At 52.7% G+C, this 10,271-nt stretch overlaps 1 protein-coding gene across 1 annotated transcript; it reads left to right on the top strand.

The window, feature by feature from the left end:
* Nucleotides 1-584: 584 nt before the first annotated feature.
* GNB3 (G protein subunit beta 3) lies at nt 585-10,271 on the top strand. The gene is made up of 10 exons (XM_064702895.1): nt 585-732; nt 5,239-5,340; nt 5,846-5,884; nt 6,028-6,134; nt 6,244-6,307; nt 6,421-6,583; nt 6,683-6,749; nt 7,659-7,860; nt 8,934-9,150; nt 10,031-10,271. The coding sequence occupies exons 2-10, from the start codon at nt 5,284-5,286 to the stop codon at nt 10,135-10,137; spliced, it is 1,023 nt and encodes a 340-aa protein (XP_064558965.1). The 5' UTR covers nt 585-732; nt 5,239-5,283; the 3' UTR covers nt 10,138-10,271.

A 10,271-nucleotide genomic window follows, 5' to 3' on the forward strand; every position in this document is an offset into this window, starting at 1 on the left:
CGCAGCATCCCACTAAAGTGGCTGCCAAAAGGCATGCCACCAAATCTTTTGCCACCCCTGGCCCCTGTGCCCAGTTCTGTTCTCCCCATCCAGAGCCCCATTTGCAGCCGAGAGAGGGTGTGGTGGCCCTGCCATTGGTTTTCCCTTTGCAGGCCCTCTCTGGTGGCATCATCCCTCTTTCCGCCCTGCCCAGGACATGAGTGGCATGCTGTCCCTGGGAAAACAGGAATTCCTGTGACTGTGAGGTACAGCAAGCCCTGCCCTGGTGGCTGATAATCCTAGCCTGTTCTGGCTAATCTTCACTTTATTAGTTTGTTGCTGATATAAACAGAGGGAGTCAAATCCGCCTGGGATTGTTTCTTTCCCTTCAGGAGCAGTGTGCTACTCTCTCTTTTCACCCCTCCCCATCCACCTGCTTTGCATTACGTCCCAATCCGATTTCCCCAAGTCTCTGGTGTCTGATTTAATTTGCCTGACGCTGCTCCTGGAATCAGCCCTCCCCCAACCCCTCCCGTGCACAGCCTTCCAGCTCCCCATGGGGAGATCAGTCCTGGGAGAGGCTGAGGAGCAGAGAGGGAGCGAGGGACTCGCTGGGTGGACAAACGGGACTGCCTGGAGACTGCAGAGGAACGAGGGACTTTTGGGCAGTGAGGAGCCATTCTCAGCAAGGGAGGCAGGCTGTGAGGGTCCCATTCAGAGGGGACTGCAACCCACCTTGCTCTACAGACCCTGGTAAGTTTGCTGCCTTGCAATGCCTGAGGTCACCTTGGTGAAACTGGCATTGGGACCCTGAGTTTCTTGGAGCGATGATGTGGGGAGTCTTTGAACAAAGGCTCATCCCATCAGAGAATGAGGGAGGGTAAGATCATGGAAAGGAGTTGGGTTAGCACTGAGATGTCTTTACAGTGCTGGAGGGGTTTTGCACTGGGATGGGGTTGCTTGTTCTCCTCTTGGCAGGTAAATCTCACCAGTTTCCAGGCTGGAGTGGGAGGGTGACACCTCCCCTGATCGACCTGGCACTCACTGCCTGAACACAGCCCTGCGCTCCCAGTGCACCCCTATTTGCAGCTGGCTGCTGTTCTGGCTGGAGAAGGAGCCTCAGAAAGCAAGGAGCAGAGCAGGGTAATTTTACCCTGACCTTTGATCTCCATCACAGGAGAGAGGGATCATCTCTGTATCCGGCTCTGCAAGGAGCCCGGGGTCACCAGGGCGAGCCTGTGAAGCTGGTCAGGGATTACACGGAGACCCAGGGACACTGCCTGTTCCCACTGAGTCCTTCTTCTTGCCCCTTTCCCTGTTCCATTATCCACAGCCCTCTCCCAACATTTCACAAAGTGACCACTCCTTCCTCAGGCGTGGGGGGGCTACCCAGGAGCAGACAATAAGAGGGTTCACCTTGCCTCTTTTTCCCACCCATTCCTTGCACCCTTATCCCCACCAGGGAGTGATGCAGGTGACTTGGAGGGACAGCCCCCAGGGAGCAAGCTGGGCCACCTCCATGGCATCGTGCAAGAGATGTGGCCACTGCTCTGAAAAGTCAGGGTGTGGCAGCAAAAGGCAGAAGATGGATGATTCCAGGTTCCCCTCCATCTTGCACCACAGCAGAGGCATTTGATCTGCTATGAGCCCCAAAGGACTCAGGATGGGTTTGGTTGCCCACAGACAGGAGTGCTGCAGCAAGAAATTTGTTAGAAAAGGCAGGAGGGGGAAGAACTGCCATGTTGGAGAGCAGAAGAAATGAAACGTGGTTTCCAAAGCCAAGAGCTGTGAACTGGCTAAGCACAGCTCAGAGCTCAGAACAGGGCTGTCATGAACCAGCCAAGCCCAAGCTCTGTTTGGCCGTGCCCTGCTTGCTCCTGGTGGTCCTTGCAGGAGGCAAAACTCTGGAACAGTGCTGGTGCCAAGGTCTTCCTGTCAGTAGCTGTGCTGAGAGTGGTGAATTTTTTCGTTCAAAGGTACCTAAGGACTTGGTTTCCTCTTCTGCTTAGCATTCCCCTGAAAGAGCCCTTACTTCCAGAAAGCACCAAGTGTGCACCATTTAAAAGCCTTTCCCATTAAAACTAGCCTGGGCAACCACCATGAGCAACTGTGAGCTGATCCTTAGATCCGCTAGGAATGTGTATCCCTAAGGTCCTGCTGGTCAAGGCAGGAACATGCCTTGGCCAAACTCCATTTCCCTTTCCTCTGTTCTTCTCCCATTTTGTTCCTCCCATTTCCTGCCCTAAATTTACATGACCATAACGAGCTGCTCTTTTGCACACCTGCCCTGCTCCTCCTGGGAGGCAGCTGCACTACGCTGGGGACACCTCACTCTCTACAAATTGCACTGGGACGTGATGGATGGAGGCGACAGGCAAAGATGGAGCTATTATTATCACTCATCTGTGGCTCCTTGTCCTTCTGAGGCTGAGAACAATTCCCAACTTCATTTAGAGTGTTCCCTCAGAGGGATTTAAAGGTTCGGACACAGTCCTGAGCTGCACCTTCTCTATATTTAGCCCTTTTTATCCGTCCTCAACATCCTGCCCCTGCTGTTTGATCTGCCTATGGCTCCGAAAGCCCCTCAGCTGGTCATGCAGCTTTACAGAGCAGTGAACTGGCATTCCCTTGCTAGTGCCAGAGTTGAGAAACAACCAGAGAAGGGAAGAGAGTAGTGAAAAAGCAGGAGCAGTGAAAGGAAGACAGGGATCCGACAGGTAATGAGGATGTGTACAGCCAGCTTCACCGGGAGCATAAATTGGAGGGAAGGGAGAACAAGGTTCCCATCTCTATGTAGGTCTGGGTGGGCAAAATCAGAAGTCTACAAATAAAAATTAGGGCAGGTGGATGGAGAGTAATCTCAGAGAGCCAAAGGTGTATGAAATAACAGTCTGAAGAACTTGGGAACCAAGCAAAGGAGGCTGGAAGGAGAGAGTCAGAGGGAGGAGGTTACCTAGCAGGAAACGACAATCCAGTGCTTAGGATCAATGGATCAGTCCTAAGGAACACTGGGGAAGGGCAAAGTGTGGGCCACAATGGTAGGGCTGGCTGCACAGGGTGGCTGGAAGTTCAGATGTTCCACTTGGTGTGCCATAGGCTGTGACCAGAGCAGGATGAAGCCTTGCAGCCTGACTGTACGCTGAAAATGAGGGGCAAACACCCAGGAAAAGGAGGATGTGCAGCCTCTGACTGAAAGCTGCAAGGCCTTCCCCAGCATCTCCCTGCTCTGTCAGACAGCTGGGAGGTGGAGTGGAATGCCAGCCCTTTCCCAAAGGAGGGGAAGTGCCCTCATTGCTGCTCTGTTGGAATGAGAGAAGAAAAACCAGTGGAATGGGCCCAGCTGAGGTGCTGGTCTGTCCCTGTCCTTCAGGGTAGCTGAAGGAGCTGAGGCTGGCAGCCCCAGGCCAGTGGGGCTGTGGCACATTCCTCTGGGCCCTGGCAGTGCTGCCCTCCTGCTTCCTCCCCGTTTCCTGGGGCTGGCAGCCCCATCCTGGGCATGGGCAGCGAGCAGTGAGCAGGGAGCAGTGCTGTGCCTCTATCCAGCCTTGCAGGCAGCAGGCACAAGTCTCTCTCTGCAAAGTATATCCTGAAATAGCTTCCTGCTGGGATAGCCTCCCAGGAGCCAGGGGAAACCTGTGCCTCGTTCTCTTTCCTGCACTCAAAGCCATGCCTCAGGAATCATTGAACAAGCAAATACTCACTGCGCCTGGGGGATCAAAGGAAAGCTGTGGAGACACTCAAGGGAAGGAATTCTTCAAGAAAACTCAAAGTGCTGTACCAAGCAGCCAGCAAAGGTGGGACTTGGAAGCTGTCTGATGTGCTTGCCCACAGCAAGAGAGAAAGTGTGGCATGGAAGGACCCAAAGCCTCACTGACCAAAGGAAATTAAGCCTTCAGGCAACAGGGATGGAAGTGATGTGACCCACAGGAACTGGGAGAAATTTGCAGATGCTGCTGGAACATTTCTTGGGCAACACCTGGAGCACATCTGGACACTCACATCTATCCAGGTGAAATGTTGGAGCAATTAAAGATCAAGTTTGTCTACAAAAGTGGGAGATGCTAGAATCATTGGTGAAGATTTGAATGCACATAACAAGAAAGAGAACAAAACAGAGAGGTTGTATATTGATACAGTGCACCTGCATCTTGAATATGGATTACAATTCTGGCTCCCTGCTCTCCCTGCAAAAACGTATCATCTCTGCTCCGTAAACAACTGAAACAAAGCTCACAGAACAGCAGAGGTAATAGGATGTAACAGCTTACAGGAGAGGAATGACTAAGTTTGCTCTGCAGTCTGGAAAAGGGACGGGTATGACAAAGATGTATGAAATACCGAGTGATGCAGAGGTGAATAGAAACCAGTTATTTGCTGATTCTTCCAACTCAAACTACAGCTACTATCAAGTGGAACCAGTGCCACCGGGAAGTGATGGAAGCAGGAACTTCTTTGCAGAGCCTGCCACCCAGCTGTGGAAGTCATCACTGTGGGGCACTGAGGAGGCTGAACTTGGCATGGGCACAAAAATGGTGTGGACAAATGCACAGAAGAAAAGAACATCAAGGACTTGCATACAGTAATGCTGCTCTAGCTTTGGACGTCAGTGAAAAGCTGGGGCTGGGCAAGTAGGAGATGTACCCCTATCGGCTTATGCTATTCTTAGATCCTTTCCCAGGCATCAGCCTTTCTTTTTGTTTTATTTTGGTTTGGTTCTTTGTTTGTTTTGGTTTGGTTTTTGATGTGAAACTAGAAGGGAACTCTGAGAGAGAACTTCAACAGCCCTGTAGATTTCCTTGGTGGTCAGAGAGTTGGTTGGTCCTGCCTGGTGAGGCTTTGCTTAGGACAAACAGCGGGAAATAGCCCATGGGCTCCCCCATCATGTTTCTTCCTCCTGGACCTGAGATGGACAGCTTGGCAATGAACAGGAGAAGCTGATAAAGAGGACCCAGGGCTTGGAATGGAAGGCTAAAAATTAATGGACAAGTGTGGCCAGAACATCAGCAAGAGGCTCTGGAGTTCTTTAGCTTCTGTGTGTGTATGTGTAAGCAGGATCCAAGACAAAGTGGACCTTTGGCCAGGCCCAGTACAATCTTCCCAAGCGCTAAGGGTTGTGGCCAGATACAGCACAACATTACCGAGTATTCAGCCAAGAAATGGTCACCAATCCTTTGTCAGAATACCTACATTTCTGTAACTGAACAGTCACACTGGTGTCCTATCTAACTCACACCTCTCTCCTTTGATCTGTCTCCCCAGAGTCCAGGCTGCCCCACGTGGAGGAGCCACCCCTAGGTCAGAAAGATGGGGGAAATGGAGCAGATGAAGCAGGAGGCTGAGCAGCTGAAGAAGCAGATTGCGGTAATGCTGGCAACAGCCATGGAGCTGCTGAGAGCGCGCCTACCCCACAATGCATGCCCAAACTTTCCTCCTCAGCCACAAGCTGCAGCTGGACTTTCTCCATCTACATTCTTGAAGCCCTCTGCAGCTCTCCACAGCGCTTTAAATGCTAATGGAGATCTTCCCACCATGGTGGGGGAAAGGGAGAGGAACAGGGACAGGGGTCCCACAAGTGTCATGAATCCCCAGGATCTCCTCTGTCTCTCAGACCTGTCAGGTGGGAGGGTCTATGGAAAGGGTGTAGCACAGCAAACAGGATGCTGAGCAAATTTTGGCTCACGTCCCTGACAACTGACTGGTGTCAAGGTGTCTTAATCGCAGACAAAGATTGCTGGCCACAATCCAAACACAGCAAAGCCACAGTTCCTACTTCTAGTAGCCCTCAGAAAATGACCCCAAATTTCACTTGTCATCACCTTTCCTGCATGTTTTCAATATGTCTCATCTGCTGTTGTCTCTTCTCCAGGATGCCCGGAAAGCCTGTGCAGACACAACGCTTGCTCAGGTAAGGGACAAGGTGGTCTGGGGCAAGCTAGCGCCGCTCTGAGGGGCTGGTGCCCAGTCAGGAAGGAGTTAGGAGGCAGAGGTGCGGAAAGCAGTTCTGGTAGTCCAAGATAAATTCTTTCTCTCCCACCACTCTTTATCTAGATTGTGTCTGGAATGGAGGTCGTTGGACGCATCCAGATGCGGACCCGAAGGACTCTGCGGGGACACCTGGCCAAGATCTACGCCTTGCACTGGTCCACAGACTCCAAGTGAGAGCTGCTGCTGGCCTGCTGCCTGCAGGACAGCACATGGGTGTGAGGGGCAGGAAGGCTCTGATGGGAAGAAGGCCACTAACCTGACCTTGTTCCTTTCTCACAGACTTATGGTCAGTGCCTCACAAGATGGGAAACTGATTGTGTGGGACACATACACAACTAACAAGGTAGGAGCTAGGTGGCTGCAAACTGGGATGCTGGAGTGGTTCCTCTTGGAGATGGTGTCCTTGACCTGCTGTCTCTGCTGCCAAGAGCCCTGACATGGTTTCTGGTCCCCCAGGTCCATGCCATCCCTTTGCGCTCCTCCTGGGTCATGACCTGTGCCTATGCCCCCTCTGGCAACTTTGTGGCCTGTGGAGGCCTTGACAACATGTGCTCCATCTACAGCCTCAAGTCCCGTGAAGGCAGCGTCAAAGTGAGCAGGGAGCTCTCAGCCCACACAGGTGTGCGCACTCCCTGCCTGCCACTGGGTGCCCCCTGCTTCCAAACTTCACCCTTCTGTCCCTGCCCCTTTTCTCATGTTTGCTTACTCCCCTTCCCAGGATACCTCTCCTGCTGCCGATTTCTTGATGACAACAACATTGTGACTAGCTCTGGAGATACCACATGGTGAGTGCTCCCTCCTGCATCCTGGTGCCATGTTCTCGGCTCTTAGCACAGCAGCAAGTGCAGTCCTTGTGGTCTTCAGCCCTCCACTATCTAAGGAGGAACTGCTCCTACAATGGGGAGGCCACATGGAGCACCTTAGGAAGTCCCATCCATTCTTCCTCCCTTGGCAGAGCAGGTGCTTCTTTCCTCAGCTGAGGCCAGGTCAAGCAGTAGGGACCATGTCAAAAGTTCTCACAAAGAACAGTGTCATTTAATCCAGGACAGAAAGAGTTTTAAATTTTTTGTGGAGCACGCACACGTTCTCACTTGTCAAGTCCTGCCCTCTGTGCAAGGGACACTGCAGAGGCACTGCCTTGATCCTTTGGTTCCTAGTTCTCAGGGCTCACTGTGCTGCGACTCTGAACAGTCCTGACTCTTTATTTACCCCACCCATCCCAATACCTGCTTTGGATGAACCTTTTGGCCAAGGAAATGTGGCATTTCCATCAGAGATCAGGGTTACATGGGGTTTGATTGCCTGGCTGTGCTGTGGGATCCCACTGAACAAGAGCTTTGCACCTTATGAGCATGGACACAGAAGACTTTTCTCAGCTGTTTGCTATTTTTTGTTGTTTGTGTCCCTCTTACCGTCTCTCAGTATTCCCTTCAGCTGTCACACTTATGTGCCAAACTTCACACATCCCCAGCCTTAGTCTAACTCTGTTTTGGCAAAGGTACTGCCAACAACAGCTGTGAAGATATCTCCTGTTGTGTACAGCGGATCCAGGGATGCTCTCACCCATTTTCCTGTGCAGTAGCCACGGCTTCCCCCCTTCTGTTTGTGAGTGGGACACTCCTCAGCCTGGCTGTGGGTCTGCTCTGCCTGGGCTGGCTCTGAGAGCCCTTCTCCTCTCCTGTCCCCTCCTGCAGCGCGCTCTGGGACATTGAGACGGGGCAGCAGAAGACTGTGTTCATTGGTCACACTGGAGACTGCATGAGCTTGGCTGTCTCCCCTGACTTCAAACTCTTCATCTCGGGGGCTTGTGATGCTACTGCCAAACTGTGGGACGTGCGGGAGGGCTCCTGCCGCCAGACCTTCTCCGGGCACGAGTCCGACATCAACGCCATCTCGGTACGTACCCTCTGCACAGGGCTGGGGAGGAGAATAGGGGTGGAACAGCTCCCAAACAGCCTTGGGACAAGGTTGAAAGAAGCTGTCACAGTCAGCAGGGTAACAAGGGTCTTAGACCTTGGCCCCGTGATCCAGCCTGAGGCAGGGAGTGCCCAAGTTCACTGAAGTTTGGAGGGAGGTTCTCTCCAGGCAGCAAAGCATCCAAGTCTTGGACAGGCAGCACACTGTGGTCTGTGGAGCTGAGCACCCTGACACAGGGGCTGGTCCAGCTTTGCTTCAACAGCTGTTGGCAGCTGTGCTTCAAGCACACTCCAGCAGCCCTGGCACAGGATGCAAGTGAGGCAGCAGGAATACCCAACTCAGCTGAGGTCAGCTCCAGACAGAAGAGGTGGGATCACAGGGAGATCTTCTGAAGATCGAATTTTGATGGGAGGCAGCGCAGACATTTGGGAGGAAGCACCTCCCTCAGAGCTGCAGAGATGGCAGGACAAGACACGTGGCAGACTATTCCTTGTAGCTAAGCAAATGCCAGCTTCCTGCAGTCTGCTGCTCAAACCACCCTCCCACTGACCTCAGTTAGTGAAACCTTTTCCATGGCTACCTTGCCAGCCACATGGTTTTCTGCCATACCTGCTCCTGAGGAGCCCTTTATTTACTCCTCAGAGCAAGACCACAGAAAATGAGCATTTATGAGAAAGCTGCGGTATGAGGATCAGACAGAGGAAGGCTCTGGTAGCCAGAATTATGTCAGACCTCAGCTGGGGGATAATGGGTGGACACTTGTCAAGGCCCAACCTAACAGCTGCAGTTAAAATAATCCTTCCTCAAGCACTGAGATATCTTGCAACAGGTTAGGCCATTTGTTTTCTTGGAGTGGAAGGGGTTTATTAGGCCTTAAGAGAAGTATCAGTCTCCCCCTTCAGCAGACTCAAATTTCATGATCCAGTGTCTGGTCCCACCAGGTTTTCCTGCCTCCATGGCCTCCCCGTGCTTAGCAGGGGGGGTGATGAGCTGAGGAATTCCACTGGGATCTGAGGAGAGCCTCACTCAAACACGGTGTGTGCCCTCCCCAGTTCTTCCCCAACGGCGAGGCCATCTGCACGGGCTCCGACGACGCCACGTGCCGCCTGTTCGACCTGCGGGCGGACCAGGAGCTGATCATGTACTCCCACGAGACCATCATCTGCGGCATCACCTCCATCGCGCTCTCCCGCAGCGGCCGCCTCCTCTTCGCCGGCTACGACGACTTCAACTGCAACATCTGGGACTCCCTGAAAGCAGAGCGTGTGGGTCAGTGCCTCCTCGAGGTCCCTCCTCCCCTCCCTGCCTCAGGGATAATGAGGCATTTATTTTTCCTGAACATAGGAAGACATCCTATAGTGACTGAAACCCAGCAAAGTTCCCTCGTGCTTAGGGAGCACACCAGAACTAGGCCAACAACTCTCACTGGCCTAGAAGAGATATTAGTTTTAATTGTTAAGGAAGTCAAGCCTTTAAACAACGTTGATCAAGGGGGACAAGAAGGTTCCCATTAGCTAAAACTGCTATAGAATATCCTACTTCCTCCTAGTCTGCCAGTTGCAGGTACTCGCAGTGCCACTTGGTGGCCAGGCACCAAGCCAAGCGTGCACCTGGGCTTCCATCCAACATCTTTGAGTACTCTGTGATGCTCATACACAGACCACAGCAATTTTCTTTCAGATGTGGCCCTTACCTTCTGAAAAGTCATGAAACGCAGCCCACCAACAGCATTGCGGTTTCTCAGCCTTACCAAGGACCCCATCCTATCTTAGTCTTACTGTCACTCCAGGGTGAAAGCAGTTCTGAGGCTTCAGCTGGCCAGGTGAAAGCAGTTGCATGAGGCTTCAGCTGGCCAGGTGAAAGCAGTTGTATGAGGTTCAGCTGGCCAGGGTGAAAGCAGTTCTATGAGGTTCAGCTGGCTTTACCTTCCCAAGAACCCCTTGGGTGCTGGTTGTACACCACACACAAAAGTTCTTTGGCACATTTGCTCCTATTCTCCACATACTGACTGCAAGAGGTTGTGCAGGAGCAGACAGGGCTGCACACAACACGTGGGCACAGCCTGTGCCACGTGTCCCCTCAGCAAGGCCATCTTGTCACCTCTCACAGAGCCCCCCTTCACTGCCTGACCTCTTCCTTCCCTCCACAGGAATCCTTTCTGGCCACGACAACAGAGTGAGCTGCCTGGGGGTGACGGCGGATGGCATGGCTGTTGCCACTGGCTCCTGGGACAGTTTCCTCAAGATCTGGAACTGAGGACGGCAGCAGGGAGGGGAGGAGCAGCGGAAGCACGGCCCACAGCCCGAGCCCATGCAACACAGCATCAGCAGCTGAGCACAACAGAAATGCCTACCTACCACTCCCACTTGTCTCTAGACACAGGTCACTTG

Source organism: Zonotrichia leucophrys, chromosome 1 (genome assembly GCF_028769735.1).
Source record: "Zonotrichia leucophrys gambelii isolate GWCS_2022_RI chromosome 1, RI_Zleu_2.0, whole genome shotgun sequence".
In the NCBI taxonomy this organism is placed as follows: domain Eukaryota; kingdom Metazoa; phylum Chordata; class Aves; order Passeriformes; family Passerellidae; genus Zonotrichia; species Zonotrichia leucophrys.